General features: G+C 42.1%; 1 protein-coding gene across 2 annotated transcripts in view; it reads right to left on the bottom strand.

The window, feature by feature from the left end:
- TPCN1 (two pore segment channel 1) overlaps positions 1-19,858 on the bottom strand; it is a 55,636-nt gene that overhangs the window by 11,071 nt on the left and 24,707 nt on the right. For both annotated transcript variants that reach the window (XM_050923728.1, XM_050923729.1), the window contains 16 exons: positions 18,612-18,725; positions 17,942-18,072; positions 17,265-17,353; positions 15,831-15,865; positions 14,909-14,967; positions 14,041-14,140; positions 13,418-13,534; positions 12,616-12,740; positions 10,830-10,878; positions 10,549-10,612; positions 9,224-9,268; positions 8,047-8,103; positions 7,905-7,958; positions 3,274-3,346; positions 2,796-2,903; positions 397-468 (listed from right to left, as the gene is read on the bottom strand). In XM_050923728.1, coding sequence (XP_050779685.1) covers positions 397-468; positions 2,796-2,903; positions 3,274-3,346; positions 7,905-7,958; positions 8,047-8,103; positions 9,224-9,268; positions 10,549-10,612; positions 10,830-10,878; positions 12,616-12,740; positions 13,418-13,534; positions 14,041-14,140; positions 14,909-14,967; positions 15,831-15,865; positions 17,265-17,353; positions 17,942-18,072; positions 18,612-18,725 — 1,292 coding nt within the window. The remainder of the gene's footprint in view (positions 1-396; positions 469-2,795; positions 2,904-3,273; positions 3,347-7,904; positions 7,959-8,046; positions 8,104-9,223; positions 9,269-10,548; positions 10,613-10,829; positions 10,879-12,615; positions 12,741-13,417; positions 13,535-14,040; positions 14,141-14,908; positions 14,968-15,830; positions 15,866-17,264; positions 17,354-17,941; positions 18,073-18,611; positions 18,726-19,858) is intronic.

The raw sequence follows: 19,858 nt of genomic DNA, 5'->3' as shown, positions 1-19,858 counted from the left end.
TCTCAGTGACTAATTAAACGGGCATTCCACATCACTTCGCAATAACTGTAACCCCTCTGATCCCCTATTGTACCAAGGACATAAGGAAACATCTCTTTTATGAAACCTTCTTTGCACAAAAGCCATCACTTAAAAACCAAACAAGTGCCATAGTGGGGTTGCCCTTGTGCTCAGGAGCAAAAGGGTTAATGTGAAGAAGGTGTTAGGCCTAGTGTGCTGGAGAGCTCTTTATGTATTTTTTTTGCATTGCACTGCAAAGAAAGAAAAAAAAAGTGATCGCTTCTACTCCGACCCCAGCCCAGGTATTCAGTACCCTGGAAATGGCAGCGCCATATTAGTACACGCTTCTTTGGGATGTTGCCCATTTTTCCCCCTCCAAGCAGGGCTGTGCAATACCTGGCCATCCTGGGGAATAACTCAAACATTGTGTCCAGGACATTCCTGTAGCGCTTCTTCAACTTAAAGAGCCTGAAGCAGGGATGAAAAGCCAGTGGTTACTTACATGAGGACAATTCCTGCCTGTTTTGTTATTAGTTGCATAAAGACAAGTAGCATGTACAAGCAAAACAAGGCCAAGAGAGAAGCATTTTGAATACAGGTTCAGCCAGGGTCCATGTGGAGGCTGCACCAAAGCAGACCACCAACCATGTACTTTCCTCGCTGTGATGCTACTGATGAGAATCTGGGGACTGTACACCTGCACTTAGCCGGGGAAGCACGGACAGCAGAAAGATAAAACATGATCCACTGGCTGGAAATTGAAGCTAGACAAATTTGGATCTGAAATACAGCATACATTGTTAACAGTGAGGGTAATTAATCATTGGAACAACTTACCAAGGATCTTGGTGGTTTCTCTCCCACTACCAACTTCTAAATCAAGACTGGATGTTTTCCTAAAAGATTTGCTCTAGGAATTATTTTGGGAAATTTCTATGGCCTGTGTTCTACAGGAGGTCAGACCAGATGATCACAATGGTCCCTTCTGGCCTTAGAATCTATGAATTATTTTGCACTTCCATTATTCACCGATAAATTTCCCCAAAAGTGGAGTGGGACAGGATAATATCATCGCTCTTTTAATCAGTAGCTCTCAAAGCACTTCACTACAGGAGGTCTGTATCATTATCCCCATTTAACATATGGGGAAACTGAGGCACAGGGCAGAGGAAGCGACTTGCCCAGGTCACACAGCAAGTCAGCGACAGAATCAGACACAGAACCTAGGTCTCCCAAGTACCAGTCCTATATCCACTAGGTCCCACTGCCTCCCCTTCACTTGGTTGGGATATTTAGACTTTAGGCACAGCAAAAGTGGACAGGTAAGGCCTCCCAGGTCCTGATCCAGACCATCTTTACTTAAATAGTTTTCACCCTCATGGGTAAGCCCCACTGTCTCATGTGATGAAGGACAAGGTCTACAAATAAGCATTTGCAGGATTATGCTTCTTAGGACAAGGACAGTGTTTTACCAATAAAGCATCATGCATAAATAATTAATTATTTATAAATCATGAGCGCCTACATCATTAACATGTGTATGCTTAGCATTTACAGAACACATTTTAAATGTGAGCCCACTTACCAAGACAGAAGCTCAGTTATTTGTTTTTTTCCTGCAACAATCAATGGGAGAAAGCTGCATTCCTCACACATCAACCATTACAAGCGAAAAACAGACTTCCAAGTGCAGGCTTTGGCAGGTGAGTACATTTTAAAAGAAACCATTTTCTCCTTTAATTAACCCAATTTTTAAAATCCTCACATGTGCTCCATTAGCAAGTGGGGATCCTAGACAGTGTGACCTAGTGAATAGAGAATTGGACTGGAACTCAGGAGACCCAGGTTCCATTCCCAGCTCTGCCAGGCTTCCTGATTGACCTTGGGCAAGTCATGTCTTCTCTTTGGGCCTTAGTTTGCCCATCTATAAAATGGGGATAATACAATGATACTGACCTTCTCTGTAAAGCACTTTGAGATCTACTGGTGAAAAGTGCTACATAAAAACTAGATATTAGTTCACCTTTAATAAAAGAACACTTTGCCCTTATATGGAACTTTCCTGTGATGATCTCAAAGCACGCTACAAGGATGAATGAATCTTTACAAAAACCTTGTGAGGCAGACATCATCATACCCATTTTACTGAGGGACAGAGATGTTAAATTACTTGATCAAGGTGTCACTGCAAGTATCAGAAGTGAGAAGAGAACTCATGCAACTTGCTTTAACTAGTAGACAACAATTTGCCTCAATGATTGGCATTTCTGGGACCTACAGCGTTCTGCACATAGGATTCTAACAGAAGTTGGGTTAAGCCCTGAAGCATGAGCTTTAATATCCCTTCTGAAGTTTGTCATAATTAATTCTGATAACTCAAGATAATCTTATTATCCATATAGGGTTCCAGTTCCTTTGTGATACAGTCACGTAACCATGCAACCCTCCCAGTTGGGTCCTGCCAGTGAGCTGAGCCCTGGATTGGGGTGAAGGAAAAACAAACCTCCCTCTCTCTGCTGCTTTGAAAACAAAAAGGAGTCTGGTGGTACCTTAAAGACTAACAGATTTATTTGGGCATAAGCTTTCATGGGTAAAAAAAATCTCACTTCTTTAGGCGCATCTGAAGTGAGAGGTTTTTTTTACCAACAAAAGCTTATGCCCCCCCAAAAACTGTTAATCTTTAAGGTGCCACCGGACTCCTTGTAGTTTTTCTGGATACAGACTAACATGGCTACCCCCTGATACTCTGCTGTTTTGGTTATTTTCCCATTCCCCATGTGCCTTTTCTGTCTCACCTGAGCAGCTGAAGGGGTCGCAGGACGACGATGAAGTAGAATGGCTCCATGTTAAATGCCAGCGCCAGGAGACCCAGAAATGCAAACAGGGTGACTGAAAAATCAAAGCTGGAAAAGGAAGCGTGAGAGCAGAAATGGCCCGGTTTAGCCTTGCGAGGGGCAGAGTGCTCATGGCACTCTAGTTCAAAAGAAGACAAAGGGAAAGGTGATGGGGCACTGGAATTTCCTGCAGAATCTCTATTGAAATAAAGTTTTCTAATCTATCGGCCTAAGGCCATTTTTGAAAGAAGGCAACTATATCCCAGCATCTATCACCTCAAATCCTGCAATTTTGAGTTCTCTCTCTTTAGATCCCCACCAAATTCAGCTGATTCAAATTCAGATTGCTCAAGTGATACTGATGCAATGCAGGTTAGCACAACAGCTCTGGGTATTATGCCTCCAGCCCCCATTCACTCTTCACAAGCAGCACACTTACAGATTCCATCCAGAAGATAGATACTCAATGGGTCCCAGGCCAGTGGTTTTCAGGAGCAGCTCTACCCCATAGACTGCAAAACAAGAGAAAATCTAATATCAACCCTTAAATAAGCCACACCTTAACCATTCCTTATGTGCAGCTTGAACATGTAGGTTTCTTGACCGTACATTTAATAAGCTCTCATTTCCTTCCTTCATGTTTATCCTCAAGGGGATGATAAGTGGGCCCCACTTAAGAAAGGCGAGTCAGTCATCCAAAGGAACTTCAGGGCACATACTCACTCCCACATACTCGCCCAATTTAACCTCAATGGAATGTAATAAAGAATCATATCTATGAGCTCATCGGACCACGGGAGATAGTTTTAAACAGGGTGGAGGAAGGCTGTTTGTTTCATACACTGCCACGAGGGCACTCTGAAGTTCTTGAATTGGTAGAACATTATGACATCAGGCAACCGTTCAGTGATCAAAGTATTTCTATACATCTGGGAATAAAAACATAAGAACGGCCATACTTGGTCAGACCAACGATCCGTCTAGCCCAGGATCCTGTCTTCCAACAATCGCCAGACCAGATACTTCAGAGGGAACGGACAGAACAGGGCAATTTATTGAGTGATCCATCTCCAGGTTCTGGCAGTCAGAGGTTTATGGACACCTAGAGTAAGGGGTTGTGTACCTAACCATCTTGGCTAACAGCCATTGATGGACCCATTCTCCATGAGCTTATTGAATTCCTTTTTGAACCCAGTTCTACTTTTGGCTTTCACAACATCCCCTGGCAACAAGTTTCACAGGTTGACTGTGCACTGTGTGAAGAAGTACTTCCTTAAGTTTGTTTTAAACTTGATGCCTATTAATTTCATTGGGTGACCCTGAGTTACGTGTTATGTGAAAGAGTAAAAACACTTCCTTATTTACTTTCTCCACACCAGTCATGATTTTATAGACTTCTATCATATCCCCCATAAATCTTTTCTAAAATGAACTATCCCAGTCTTTTTAATCTCTCTTCATACAGAAAATGTTCCATAATCCTAATCATTTTTGTTCTCCTACCCTGTACTTTTTCCATTTCCAATACATCTCTTTTGAGAGGGGGTGACCAGAATTGCACACAGTATTCAAGGTGTGGGCATACCATAGATTTATATGGTGGCATTATGTGTTTTCTGTCTCATTACCTAGCTCTTTCCTAACAGTTCCTAACATCCTGTTAGCTTTGACTGCTACTGCACATTGAGAAGATATTTTCAGAGGACTACCCACAATGACTCCACGATCTCTTTCTTGAGTGGTAAAAAAAAAATTTTAGACCCTATCATTTTGTATGTGTAGCTGGGATTATGTTTTCCACTGTGCATTACTTTGCAGTTAATCAACACTGAATTTCATCTGTCATTTTGTGTTTCAATTATCCAGGTTTGTGAGATCCCTTCGTAACTCTTCGTAGTCAGCTTTGGACTTAACTATCCTGAATAATTGTGTGTCATCGCAAACTTTGCCACCTCACTGTTCACGCCCTTTTCCAGATCATTTATGAATATGTTGAATAGCACTGGTCCTAGTATAGATCCTGGGGAGAACCTATTATTTCTCTCTCTCCACTATGAAAATTGACCATTTATTCCTACGCTTGTGTCCTGTATTCTAACCAGTTAATGACCATGAGAGGACCTTACCTCTTATCTCATTATTGCCTATTTTGCTTAAGAGCCTTTGGCGAGGGACCTTGTCAAAGGCTTTCTGAAAAAGTCTAGGTATATTACATCCACCGGGTTACCCTTGTTCACATTTGCGGACACCCTCAAAGAATTCCAAGACTGGTAAGGCATGATTTCCCTTTACGAAAGTCGTGCTGGCTCTTCCCCAACATATTGTGTTCATTTATGTGTTTGATCATTCTATTCTTTACTATAATTTCAACCAATTTGCCTGGCACTTAAGTTAGGTTCATTGGCCTGTAACTGCCAGGATTGCCTTTGGAGCCTTTTAAAAAAAAATAATAATAATAATCAGCATTACATTAGCTATCTGCCAGTCACTTGCTACAAAGGCTGATTTAAGTGATACGTTATATACCACAGTTAGTAGTTCGGAAGGAACTCAGATGTGAAATTGCAGAACTCTTGGGTGAATCCTATCTGGTCCTGGTGACTTATTACTGTTTAATTTATTAATTTCTTCCAAAATGTCCTCTATAGATACCATAATCTGAGACAGTTCCTCAGATCTGTCACCTAAAAAGAACTGCTCAGTAGGAATCCTCCTTACATCCTTTGCAGAGAAGACCGATGCAAGAAATTTATTTAGCTTCTCTGAAATGTCTTTGTCTTCCTTGACTGCTCCTTTAGCATCTCGATTGTCCAGTGGCCTTTGATCATCCAGTGGCCCTTCTTGGTAGGATTCTAATGTACTTAAAAAGAATTTTTTGCTATTAGTTTTGGGGTTTTTGCTAGCTGCTCTTCAAGTTTTCTTGGCCTGCCTAATTTAACTTTTACACTTGACTTGCAAGTGTTTACACTCCTTTCTATTTTTCTCAGTAGGATTTGACTTCCAATTTTTAAAAGATGTCTTTGTCTCCAACCACCTCTTTTAGTATGTTGTTTAGCCATGCTGCCTTATCCTGTTACCTTCTTTTTGGGGGGAGGGTGGAGTGTATGGGAGGAGGAAACATTTAGTTTGATCCTCTATTATGGTATTTTTAAAAGGTTCCATGCAGCTTGCAGGCAGCTCCCTCTTGTGACTGTTCCTTTTAATCTCTATTTAACTAGCCTCATTTTTGTTTAGTTCTCCTTTTTGAAGTTAATGCTACTGTGGTGGGTTCCTCCCTACAAGGATGTAAAATGTAATTACATTATGAACATTATTACTGAGTGGTTCAGTTATAGTCACTTCTTGGACCAGGTGCTGTGCTCACTTAGGACCAAATCAAGAACTGCCTCTCCCCTTGAGGGTTCCAGGAGTATCTGCTCCAAGAAACAAACAGTCATTAATAGTGCCTAGAAATTTTCTCTCTGCACCCAATCCTGAGGTGACATGAACCCAGTCAATAGAGGGATAAATGAAATTCCCCATTATTTTTGGATTTTTGGGTTCTGTAGCCTCTCTAACCTCTCTGAATATTTCACAATCAGAGTCACCATCCTGGTCAGATGGTCAGTAGTATATTCTAACCGCTATACTCTTATTCAAGCATGGAATTTCTATCCACAAAAATTCTATGGTACTGTCTGATTCAGTTAAGATTTTTACTACATTTGATTCTAAGCTTTTTCTTTCACATACACTGGCACGCACCCCAGCACAACCTACTCTGTCATTCCTATATATTTTGTACCCTAGTATTATGTGTCCCATTGATTATCATTGTTCCACCACGTTTCTGTGATGCCTATTCTACCAATACCCTCATTTAATACCAGGCACTCAAGTTCACCCCTGTTAGTATTTAGGCTTCTTGTATTAGCATATAAGCACTATAAAATTGGTCAATATTTAGTTGTCTGCCTTCATGTGAGGTCAATAATTAGGACAGCTCCAGGGGAAACAAAAACAAGTCACCACATCCTCATAAAACAAACAATGAACATTTTCTCTAACTTCAACTTTTCTAACAACTCCTCTGCTCGCAACTGTAGCCAAAGGAGCTCTCCATGCAGTTAAGTGAGAGGTTAGCAAACAGGTATTTGGATTCTCCCAATGTCACCTTTACTGCAATTGTCAGCTTTACTTAGTAACAGCTTTAGCTCTGTTTCAGCAGAATTGCTCAGCAGCAGCAGTGAAAAATAATCACCACCTATAGGAGAGGATGAACTAACTTGGATAAGTAATGAATTCCATGGCAGAGCAACACACTGGGATATAGGAATCAAAGGTCAGACTCACTCTTGCCTTGCTCTGTTCAGGAGTGCTTGACAGTACAGTCAGCCTCTGCGAGAGGGGCAGCAGTATACTGCTCTCTCAAGAGCGCCTCTGATTTGTCTGAAGTGGTGCTGACAGGCTCAGAGTCGCCACCTCCAAAATGGAAGAAGGACTGCTCAGACTCAAAGGTAGGGAATGGCAGTACCATGGAGGAAAATGGAAGGAGATTCCAGGTGAAAATAATTAAGGGAAGAGGAGGATTCCACAAAACAACAATTAGCAGAGCAGGAAATAAATAGGGTCTTGGTTCAAGATATGCTTCCAATCTGATAATTCTACCAAGAGGGCTATGCAATGTTACCCAGTCTGCACTGACAGTAACGTGAGCGTGGACGGGGGTCAGTAAATGTCCAACAGTTTATGGTTGGGGTGAAAATAGAAAACCAGATGGGTGTGTGGTTTTGGGGCAATGTTACTAGGGGCTGAGACAGAACTACATTCCCATTTAGCTGCATCTCATTACATAGATAGCAGGGGTGCAAGAAGTTCCCTCTTCAGCACACCAAAGGTTACCAGAGGCATTTCTTACAACCAAGCAAGGCCAATAAAATCTGTTCAGATCCAGGCACTGAGAAAAATGGTTTCCAAGGAAATGGATACTTTAAGCCCTTGAATGACTAAAATGCACAACTGAGAAACCCCACTATACCCTTCCGCAGCTGTAATGGAAAAAGGCAGTGCTGGTCTGGCGCAGCAACTTACTTGTGAGGAAGACGATGTAACTCCACGGGACATCTCTGGGGAAGAAGTTCCCACCTGCAAGGCACAGGAACAGCACCTTCTCAGAGGGCTGATCAAACTTATGAAAGATGACAAGTCAAGAAATGAACCATGTATATCCTACCTTGCAGCATGAAGGTTTGAATTAGAATCCAGATCCCATTCACAGCTACCACAGTATCTGGAAAACAAAATACACTGCTGCAATGAAAAGTTGCTGGGAATCAGATGTTAATTTTCTAAACTTTCAGGCAGGCAGTGTGGTCTAATGGTTAGGGCACAGGCCTAGGCATCAGAAGATCCAAGTTCTGTTTCCAACTCTCCCAAGGTTACGCAACCCATTCACTACAAAAGCCCCCCACATTCTGTGCTTCAGTTTCCCAGTAAATAAAATGAGTATAATAATTTATCCACCTATGTAAAATGCTTTGAGAGCCTCAGAAGAAAAAGTGTATTGTTGAATCTCAGTCTGACATACCAGTTATTTTTCCTGGTACATTATTTAGAATTACTTCTATATTCCAGTTTCTTTCCATCTCTGCACAATTGTTCCAGGACCGTACATAGCTCCCAGCTCAGTTACAATGCAGGAAGGATACAGCACCATCAGAAGGCTCCCACAGGCCTCTTTGTAGTGCCCACCATTAAGCCATTGGGACACAGGAGGATCCAAGATGTAGGAACTCTCCCTTTCACTCCTCTTTTTTTCTTCCTTCATTTTACCATCATAATCAGCAAAAGGGGCACTTCTCTTACAGAATAAAACTCAATCAAAATTAGAGATTAGCGTAACAAGTGGGACCAGGAGTCAAACATGCTCTCCTCTCTAGAGGAGCGTGAGAGCAATTCTGCTGCTCTGCTTAGTACAAACTCCAAGCAATACCCCTTGGAATTAAGCTATTTGCACTTTCTGAAGTACAGCAAACCACGGGACCATTGTGCGTCAAGTCAAGTCCTTTTATCAACATCCTCAGCTGCAGTGTCAAAACTGAAAGCATATGAAGTGTAATATCACACCCTCTGAAATGCAACAGGATGTAATAGCCAGCTTCTGAAGAAACCAGTCCCATAAAACACACTTCAAAATAATGTATAAACTAGTCCTTATGAGAATCTCACACGCAAACTCCTTCCCTGATCGCAGATAAGCACAGGAATTATTGTGTGTATTGTGGCTCCAGTCAGAGATCAGGTTCCATTGCACTAGGCAGTGTACAAACACACAGCAGAGAGAATCCCCGCCCTGAAGAACAAAGAGAGCCGAGTAGGTAAAATCATGAGATTTTGTTTTTCACACTTACACATGGCATACTGGAATGCTCGGGACTTCACCAGAATGTTAATGCCTGTATGAAGAAGGGAAATATTACAAACAAATAGATGTTCGTTACAAAAAATACTTAAAAATAAACTCACACGTGTACCAAATACTCCCTCTTCTTCCTCCGTATCTATTTAATGACCTCTCCAACATTAACTGGGCTCATTTTTCATATCCGTTCTCAGCACAGGGTCTAGGTAGGACAGTGGGCAATAGTGCACTTACATGTCTTTCACTTATGCCTTGAGTTCAAATCCTGACCTAGAACTCAAGTGACAGTTCTCACCCTACTGCAGTTCCAAATTTGCCCACATCTTGAAGCCAGTGCACAGTTCAAATGGAGATGTCAGTCACTGCCCAGTCCTGGAACAGAGGAAGTGTTCTAACTCCGGGCTAAAGTGTATTAGCACAGCTGCATAGGGATCTTGTACCGGTAGCTGCCTGCACTATCCTTGGTTCAGGCTAGTTGTCCCTCACTAACCTACATATATATTAAACAAAAAAAAAAACCCCACTTATCCAGGGATACAAACTGGTAAAGAAAAACTGGGACATTTGCAACAGTGGCATGTAGAGGATATATTATGTTTAAGGCTGTATCTAGGCCACATTATAACCTCTATTTTCTCCTTTACAGCAACTGCACATGCTCTGTGCAAATGCGGCATCCACCAGAGACTTCGAAGACCAGCAACCCCTCGGAGACTGCAAATCCACTCCACAGCCTGCTGCTGTTGGAGGAGAACTGCAGCCTTGGATACTGAGAAACCAACCTCCTAGACTCCAGCAAGCTGGATCGCTGCATCAGACCCCCCTGCATGCTGTACCAGAAGATGAATCCAGCAATGGGTGGGTTCAAGGTATTTGCTAAGAAGCTTTTCTTATTTTATAAAGTTGGTTTCCGGGTCAGTACACAGAATATATATTTATGTGACAGATGTCCTCCTCCAACAGGCCAGAATACCGTGCCTTTTGAATGGATCAGCAGTTAGCAACTGTGCCTGTCTCAGCAGTTTATCTGGAGTATTTAGACTGTTACTGTATTTAAGCTTGGGGTAGTGTACAGAGAATGTATTCTTTCAGAAGGTCTCTCTTTTTTTTTTGAAAAGAGATGATTTTTGAACAGGTACATGCTTCTGCACATGTTGAATTTAAAACATAAAAGACCATAAGAACGGCCATACTGGGTCAGAGCCATGGTCCATCTAGCTCAGTATCCTGTCTTCAGACGCTGGCCAATGCCACACGCTTCAAAGGGAATGACCAGAACAGGGTAATCATCAAGTGATCCATACAGCAAGTTACCTTTAAATATAAGAAACGCTGTCCGTGGAAGGTCATCAAACCAGTGCTCGCGGTTTCGTTTTGCCTGGAAGTAGAACAGACCTGATCAGCGAGAGGTATGAGCAGAAATTTATCAAAGTAGGTCAAAATTACATCCATAAGAGAATGGAGCAAGACCCATATTCTCCCTATGTGATTTCGGTCTTGTTCCAGTCTTTATTTCTCCTCCACCTTCTCTCCATAAACTTCCCTCCAGTCCTCATCTCCTTCTCTCCTCACACTCTCCTCCATGTAACACTTGCCTTCCATTTTAAGCCAACAACTTCATAGAAATTGTAGAAATCCTTTAGGCTGTAAGAGAGAAAGATAAAAGGGTGAATCAGATCAAATCTCGGTGGTATTTGGATTTTGCCATCATGAGAACCAAACGCTTCACTATTTAAGTATATCAAATGCCTAATTGTGTCACCTGATTGTGGGAGAGGGGGGAAGGTTTTCCATGCCAGACCTTCTTTTTGGGAGAAGTTCCTTTAATTTCTTTTAATTCCCTGTTCAAACTATATGAAAAATCAACGTTCAGCTCATCCATTGTTTGTGTCACAGGTTTTCCTAAATGCAAGTGGGCCTCAGGAGAGAGTAAAGGCTACCACATTTCTGCAGCAAGGCCTGACAGACTGATACAGTCTTAGGGTGAAATCTAGGCTTCACTGAACCTCAAGGAGAGTTTTGCTATGGATTTCAGTGGAACCTGGATTTCACTTATATTGTAAGCTATCAGCCAGGAGGCTTACGCAAACCTTAATATTGGTGACATCTTACCTTATTTATTTATATGCATGTTTACTTGTATGCATTACATGCATATAAATAAATAAGGTAAGATGTCACCAATATTAAGGTTTGCATAAGCCTCCTAGCTGACAGCTGAGCGATCAATTGTGTGGTTTGAAAAATGCCATTTACAAATAACGGGACCTGAACCAACCTGGAAGCACAACTATTCCTTTCCTACTAGGTTTTGGTTGGTTGTTTTAAAAAGGTAGTTTTAAACTTTTGAGCAACAATAAAACTGGTGCAAAGACATGAGATAAGAGATCCCTGTAAGCGCATGAAGTAAAAATGACTGACAATCAGCCTGGGCCAGATTTTTAAAGGTGTTTAGATGCCTAAAGATGCAGATTTGAAAAAGAAAAAAAAAAATCTTACTTGGTGCCTAGTTGAACCTTTAGACAGCTAAAATCTTTAACAATCTGACTCTTGGCCCCTATCCCATCCTCAACAGAACACACAGATGCTGAACTCGCATCCTGATTCATTCCCTTCCTGGGGGTTTAGTTTTATTGGGAAATGAAAACCATTATCTACAACCACATAAGCGTCACTCTAAGATTTCACCCCAAGCTTAGCTATGCCCTGAGTTTCCCTTCAGGGTTTCCTTGTCCTATCATTCTAGGACTCTCTCCTCAAAAGACACACTCATCTCTTTATAGCCAAAGTGGAGTTAACTGGACCATCCCAACAACATGATTCAGCAAGAATTACTCTGACTCTTAATGCAGGGCTCTGCAGTGTTTTTTGGAACTCCAGGAGAGTGGTGCTTTCGTGACATGCCAGGGGACATAACCAATTGCCGGTTAACTGGGAACACGTTAAGCTAAAGTTGCATTGCATGTGCAGAAGTTTTCCTTTCTTTGGGTGTCTCATGTCCAAACAGGGTCCTCGGTTTCCCCACTCTTTTATTCCAAGGACCTCTGTCTTTCACCTATCTCCTTCTGCTTAATGGCTATCATCGCAGTACTGTCTCTCCAACGGGGCAGAAGGGAAAGTCACTCATTGATGGGGAAGATCATAAAGCAGCAAGGGATTATCACTTTGACACCTCTTTCAAGCCCAAATTCACCTCCAATAGCCGAAGAAGGCAAGAATCCCAGAAGTGTTTCCCGACCCCAGGCTGCATCTAAGCCTGCATTCTGGGATTGCTTTTCCTTGATAAGCCACATCATTCCCTCTGACACATGGTATGGGCCCAGAGTGTCATGAATCCTGTAGAATGTCGCTCTTTTCTAGGTTACAGCAGCAGCATCCTACCTGACTAAAGTTGTATTGCTTTGATTCAGTGCTTTGAAAGTTAGATAACGCTCTCTGGCGCACATCCGAGGCTTATAAAACCGCATCAGCCCTTCAAACTGCTTGAAGGAGATACCGGACGGTCTCTAGAAACACAGAAAGGGGTTGCCATAAGTGATGCTGTAAGAGGAAGCATAGGAACATATAATTCTCTCTTAGGACTGCTTCTAAGCAAGATTTTGTCAGGAGAAGATGCTGTTGCTACCACCTCTAGAAGGCACACGCTCACTTATTACTCTAGAACCTAGATAGAGGAAGTCTCCTGGGATTAGCTCCTCTGCTCCGTCTCCAGATCAGTGGAAGAACAGAGAAGAATCTCGCACTGAAGTTCTGTCCAGTTCAAGTGCCAAGCAATAGGGCTTCCACCACTTCCCTTGGGAAACGGTTCCACAGCCTAACAGAGCTCACTGCCCAGATACTTTTACTGATACTTAACCTACACTTTCCCTTTTCAATTTCATTCCATTACTCTTTGTTATACCATCAGTTCACCATGCTAAACCATCCCTCTTCTCCCTGCATGTGTACACCTTGCAAAATATATTTACAGGCTTAACATTCCCTTTCGTTGCCACTTAGCCATCCTGTATCTATTGAACCCTTCAGGTTTCTGACCACACTGAACTTTGTCATCAATTACTGCTGGTGGAACACCACCTCTTTAAACACTCAGTGTCTTCTGATGTGCTACTAGTGGGTGTCAGTGACAGTTTCTAGTGACACAGGCTGGGTATTTCTTGCACACACAGAGAATATCCCTTACCTGCTTGCTGACAAGCAGGCGGTAGGCGTGTTGTATGGCTGTGCGTTTGTGCAGCAGCAGCGACTTGAACTTCCTCTTTTCAATATCACTGAAAGTGTCAAACACCACAGCAAGAAGCTGAAAAGAAACAGATGAGAACGCGGAAGTCAGGCTTTGATCGCTACAGCATACGGCCTCTTATGCCGCATGGCATCTGGACACTTATGAATAAGCACCACAGAGAGGCACAACAGATGCCAGCAGTATGGGTTTTGCTAAGTGCTGTGCTAATGCAAGGTACAGTAGAGTTAATAAGAATCTCTAAGCAACCCGGATACCAAAGGATTAACAAGGGCACACACCCACAGTTACATTTTTAAATGGTGCATAGATATTTGGCTACACAGCTCCTATTATCGTTAATGAGTCACATAAAGAAGTTTGTACAGTGACTGTTCATACTAGGACAGTAAGTTCAGAAGAACAGGGGAAGGAGGCTAATTGTTTTTAATCAGATAGACCCTGTCACAACACCACAAAAGATTACAACAGGCACTATTACCAAACCATTGTGACAGGTGAAGGACTCTACTGCAATATCAAAATGAGAGGAAGGGGAGTCCCAGCCGCAGTAAGAAACTTACCAAGTTCATAATGAAGTAGAGCTCAATGGAGAGGTACACTATGAAGAAGACACAGGACCAGGGGTTCCGGGAGTAAGATGGCATCATCACATCAGGGAAACTGCCCCCCAAAAGATACAAGCCAACTTATTAGCAGCCAGAATAGTCTCATTCATACAGCATTTCACACTGACTAGATGATCATACTATGTACAGGAACTGTGTATATGAACAAACAAATCAACATCCTCATATGGTTATGCAGACTATGTAGCTATACACAATATACACATTATGAACCTATACATTAGCTGCAAGAGTTTGAAATGCAGTGAAGATTATGTATCCCTAAACATCCCCAAAGTTTGATGGGCAACAGAAACTTACAAAATATTTATGGTTTATTTATGTTTTAATATTTTGCAGCTCTACAGAGATCTTATTCGAAGGATTGCAAGTTAATTAATCCTCACAATCACCCTAGAAAATGCACAAGCATCATTATCCCCATTTTACAGATCGGAAAGAGAGGCAGAGAGAGGTGAAGTGACTTCCCCATGCCTGTATAGTGTGTTAGTGGCAGACAAAGGAGCATAACTCAGACCTCTGTATTCTTAGACTTGTGCCTTAACAATGAGACCATCCTTTCCCTTCAGTGGCTTCAGAATACTTAAGGGTGAACTAGAGCAGTTCCTTTGGGGCGGGTCATTGAACATTAGGCTGCAGTGAAGTACAGGTTCCCCGTTGGGAAACGCTGCTCTCATGCTACGAAGAAGAGGTCACAGCGGCAGACCCAGAGGTTTCCCAAATAAAAGATCTGCTGTGAGAGACTTTTTCCCAGGGATGAGGGGAAGGGAGGGAGCCCTGGTAAAAGGAAGCATGGACTTACTTTGAAGTGGTCAGAAGAACAAAGAGATTCACAAGGCTGTTCTCTAAGGTATTGAAATACTGAAAGAGAAAACAAATACAAACCAGCCCCACATTGACAGAATTCCTTAACTCATCTCCTAACCTCTCTCAGTAGCTCTTGACATGTAGTTGCGTGCCCCTTCTGCAGGCAAACATAAAGGTGTGGCATGTGAAGAGTTAAAAAAATAAAGCTTGCCTGCACATTCCTGTAGGTTACTACCAATAGTGGTCAGACTTGGCAGCTGGAACCTGTGGCTGTTGAGCAGTAAGGCCATCATAGGTTGGGAGGAGGAGAATAGTTTCTTATACCACTCTTTCACTGCAGACCCAACTGCCTCCCATTTGGGATGGAAAAGTACTATTTCCCTTAAACCTGTGATCCAGTATCCCAGTTTTGGTGTATCACAAGAGGTTGCCAGCAGCTGTGCTGGGATCACAACTCTTTATTGGGGATATTCACTTACTTATCCGGGCAGAAGCACTAATAGCAGGGCAGCAAGGTACATCAAGGAAATTGATGCACCAGCCCACAAGTGTCATGCACTGCACTAAATGCAGTTGCGTGCAGTGGGTGATGTGGTTTGCACTGATTGGATTCAGACATCAAGAAGAGGGTGTGACAAATATAGTGTCCCCTTTTGGATTTCCTGCCATGGAGGGGGTATCATTTACTCTTTCCCATTGGAGTCTGATCCTTGGTTAACTACATTTAAGAAAAATAAATGGTCAGTCACGGCCCTCTGTCCTCCTTATTGCTAACTCCAATTAAAAACTGCACCCCCAGAGACAATCCATTCAGGAGAAAAACAATATCAATACCATATAGACGATTTGAATTTGGTTTTCAAGATGACCAAATGGGTCTTAAAAAGGTAAGTCTGACGAATTTGTTGTTTACTTACGGGATCTGAGTGGTTAGAAGAAAACAGATAAAAACCTAGAGAAATGGAAGAAGAAAATGGGAAAGGGGAAAAAAAACCCAAAACCAAAACATTTAATTTCAAACAACAATATAACGAAGAGTCGCTATCCTCAAATCGTGGCCATAAAACTCAAGAACATCAGCTAAACACTCTGTTAGTTAATATCTGTATGCAGCATAATGCATGTGCACAGTGCTTTAGAGAGGATGAAGATATAAGATCTCATTCTCCACTGCACAGACACCTTGTGTCAGCATTTATACCTATGCTAAATGGGTGCAAGTGAGTGGGGAATCCTAATTTGGTAGCACTGTACACACATTTTTATACAATCGTAAAGGACAAGAAGATGTGAGAATCAGACCCACAGCCCTTCTCACCAGCACTGACATGCTTCTGCAGAAGACAGCAGGATTTGAGTTTGTGAATCCTCTCCTCCTGATCTGGCATTCCTTCTCTCTTTTCCCCCCTTTTATTACTGATTTTATTCCATCTTGATTGGTTTTATTTTCTCTTCCATTTCTCAAACCTCTGCTTCCTCTCTCCTTCCCACTTTTCTTATTCCCTTTTCTCCCCTACTCTTTTTCCTTCTCCAAAACAGCAAGAGGTTCTTCAGTCCAAAGATTTAGCACCTGCCCCCATTGTTGAAGATCCCCTCAGAGCCTTTCCCAGCTAGTGCTACAAAGGGTCAAGAGACCCAGACAGCATGCTTTCATTTCACAAAGTCCCATGATTTGACTGAAGACCTGGCATGCTGTAAGCTTGGACACACTGGCTGACCCTTAGTCTGGGCAGTGACTGTTTTGCAGAAGAGGCACTGTGTGCCAAAAGCTCACCATCCTTGGCATACTTAGTCACGCAACTGTTAAGCTCTCTAATACCATGAAGGTGAAAAGGTATTGTATATACTACACAGTGCCAGTTCCAATACTGTAGACTCCTTGTACTTACTAACACACATTCAAATGACCCCTCTGAAAAGCAAATTCTCTGAGACTCTCCAAGGATAGCATTGTATAAGGCACAGTACAGACAGTAATTTTCAGACATTTAAATTGAACCTGCAGACTGAAGTTGGTTAAGAAGAACTTGGAAGTCGCACACAAAGCATACAAGAACTCCTTTTGGCAAAGTCCCCTATTTCCCATGTCACTTGTGATGTTAACTTATGGGGCGGAAATCCCTGATTCCTATGTTTTCCAACTCTTCACCTGCCCTCACCTCCCAGATAATTATGAAGTGAATCGGACAGAAAGGAAGTGAAGCACTCATCAAGACATCTTATGTCCATTCAGCTTTACATTCCCCCCTGCTCTTTTGTGGCACATAGACAATAATTATTGCAAGGTGCCATACAAGAAAGCAGATAGCTTAACTTTTCACACAGCTTAACTTTTCACACAGGCAACTTACCTAGGATGGCAAAAATCACCATGAAGAAAAGGAGGAGGAGGAGGATGTCAATGAAAGGAGGGAGAGACTGGAAGATCTGTCGCAGGTTTCTGAAAAGGAGGAAACATTTATTCCATATTTTAAACTGAAACCTGTGCATGGGCACCAGACAGTGAGGATAGATCAATTGTACATTGGCAAGCCGATAAACTGGAGAATCTAGTCAGCCTTTTTCCATCTCTCACGTCAATGATTGGGAATGGAATGCTCCGGATTTCTAGCACATTGTTAAGTTCTGTTAGCTCTGAGAAATAAGAATCTCAAACTCACTCTCTAGACCCAGGTCTCCCATGCAGCAGTACAATGCTATACGGTCCCCAGAACATCAAGTAATTTTCCAAGCCATATTTAGTTTCTTTGCAGTTAGTTTTCAGGTAATGCATGTGATACAAGTTTCACCATGTCAATTGCTTTCTGCAGGGTTAAGACATACAGCCTCCCAATAGGACCAAAACACGAGACTTAAAAGGTACAGTAACATTTCTGAGACTGCCTTGCTACTATTCTGCTCTCTCACACATCTCCAGGGTAAATATGAAGTCTCTATGAAAAAGGCCTGGACAACCACAAAGCTTTAGTCTGATCTCCTTCTCAGTTATGACTGCAGGAATCAGCCAGTTGGCCAGGCAGCCAGTCACCTTCTGACGGCTCCACAGTAGCGACAGTCCACCAGGAAGATACACCGCAAAGCTCGTGTTATCCGGACGTGCGAGGTCTGACGCACCAAAACCACTATTGCTTCTACAAACTGCACTAACAGCACACAGGTCTGCAAGGAGGGAGAACAAAAGGTAAGTGATCAGCATTACAACGGTAACTTCCTCTTCTTCCCTCCCCATTCCCGATTAGTGAGAGAAAAATCTTCTTTATGTTGGCTGAACTGTACATGTGACAGCCAGTATAGAGAAAAGCAAAAGAGCAGAGTTGTAGTGTTCAGACACAGACAGAGAAAGCATGGCCTGCATTACTCTTATGCCATTTCCCAACAGCCAGACAATGGAATAGCATTCGCAGAGTGGAGGAAACAAAAGTTGTGAAAGTGTATCCTGAGTGGTACATGTTCATAGATAGCTGGTATCCCTGTGTACTGTGTTCCACAGTTTTGTAACTGTGATAACCAGGGAAAGATTTTTAAGGTGGTGAAAAGAACCCCAAAATTCAGACATGGACAATAGCTCACATAAATTGGGAGACAACTCAAATGCCCTATATTTAATAGCCCAATATTTATTCTGATTCTTTGGTTACAGAAGACATTGAAGGAGAAATAACATTGAAGACAGGCAGGCAGTGGGGCAAGCAGCTTACCTTAACCATGGTTCTTTTGTGTCTGATATAGGTGTAAAAGCCCATCCATCTCATCTTCATACAAAGTTCAAAGACCACAACCACTAATGCAAAGAGCTCCAGGGTGGCATGGATCTGCAATCAGACCACCAGTAAATTTTACCTCTCATTTCCACTGGTTCCAGAAACCAGAGTTTTACTCTCCCTTCTCAAGAAGCTTGTGGCTTCTGTAACAAACCTCTCTGCTTTGTAGCAGTCAGGCTTTTTCTACAGAGATAGAAGACCTGAATATAGATTGAAAACATGTGCAAAATCAGAACAAAACAGTCCTCTGTCTTTTAAACATTCTTAAAGTTAGCCTTGCACTAATATTCTAAGGGTTAGATTAATGTTCAGCATTAACTGACAACAGCTGCTGAGCACTTTGGACAAATCCAGCCTCATATCACTTAGCACTTTCTCTAACAAGGGTTACCTTTGACTGAAAATGTTTTCTGTTTGGTGTTATCCCAGAAATAATATGTGATAAAAAACAGTCAATGAAAACTATTTTGCCATTTTTGATGAGCTACTAATGCGTGATAAGTATTTCCATGTAAATTAGCTCAGCACACTTTTTGCACATCTGTAACTCAGAAATGGCTTTTATTTATTTATTTTTGAAAGATCCAAGTCTGGCATATACTCTCCCAATGCAGTACGGGAATAAGAGCTTGATGGAGAAAGAGCCTGCATATATGAAAAAGTTATGGATGATCAGAAATAGCACCCTGAACCACCATGGTTATAAGCCTTAGCACTTAATTGTTAGCGTCAGCTTCTCTGTTTGCAGGTGAAAGCTGCACTCACAAATCAGAGTGCTTGCACTTCTCACTATCTGATCTGTAGCCACAATGAGGTAGACACACAAGTCCTCTGATTTGCACTCAGAACTCATTTTTGCAGACACACTGCACCCACAGAAAGAGAGGCTGGGTCTTTGAAAAAAATTTAACCATATAGCTTCAAGGCACTTTAAAATGAATTCTCACAAACAGGGAGAAGTAAATATTTTTATATCCATTATAACCCTTGGGAAACTGAGGCACAGTGCTTCAACGACTTGTCCACATTACAGGAGGAATCTGAGCGAGAGCTGGGATTAGAATGCTATTCTCAAACACACCAGGGGACAAAGATCTGAAATGTTTGCATTCTAAGAGCTGCTAATGATTTTGTTTGAATACATCATGGGTAGTATGGTCTGGGATGATGGTGGCCTTTAAAAG

This window comes from Gopherus flavomarginatus, chromosome 15, assembly GCF_025201925.1.
Source record: "Gopherus flavomarginatus isolate rGopFla2 chromosome 15, rGopFla2.mat.asm, whole genome shotgun sequence".
Lineage (NCBI taxonomy): Eukaryota > Metazoa > Chordata > Testudines > Testudinidae > Gopherus > Gopherus flavomarginatus.
Note: the sequence above shows the minus strand (reverse complement) of the source record. Positions and strands in the feature narration are given on the sequence as shown.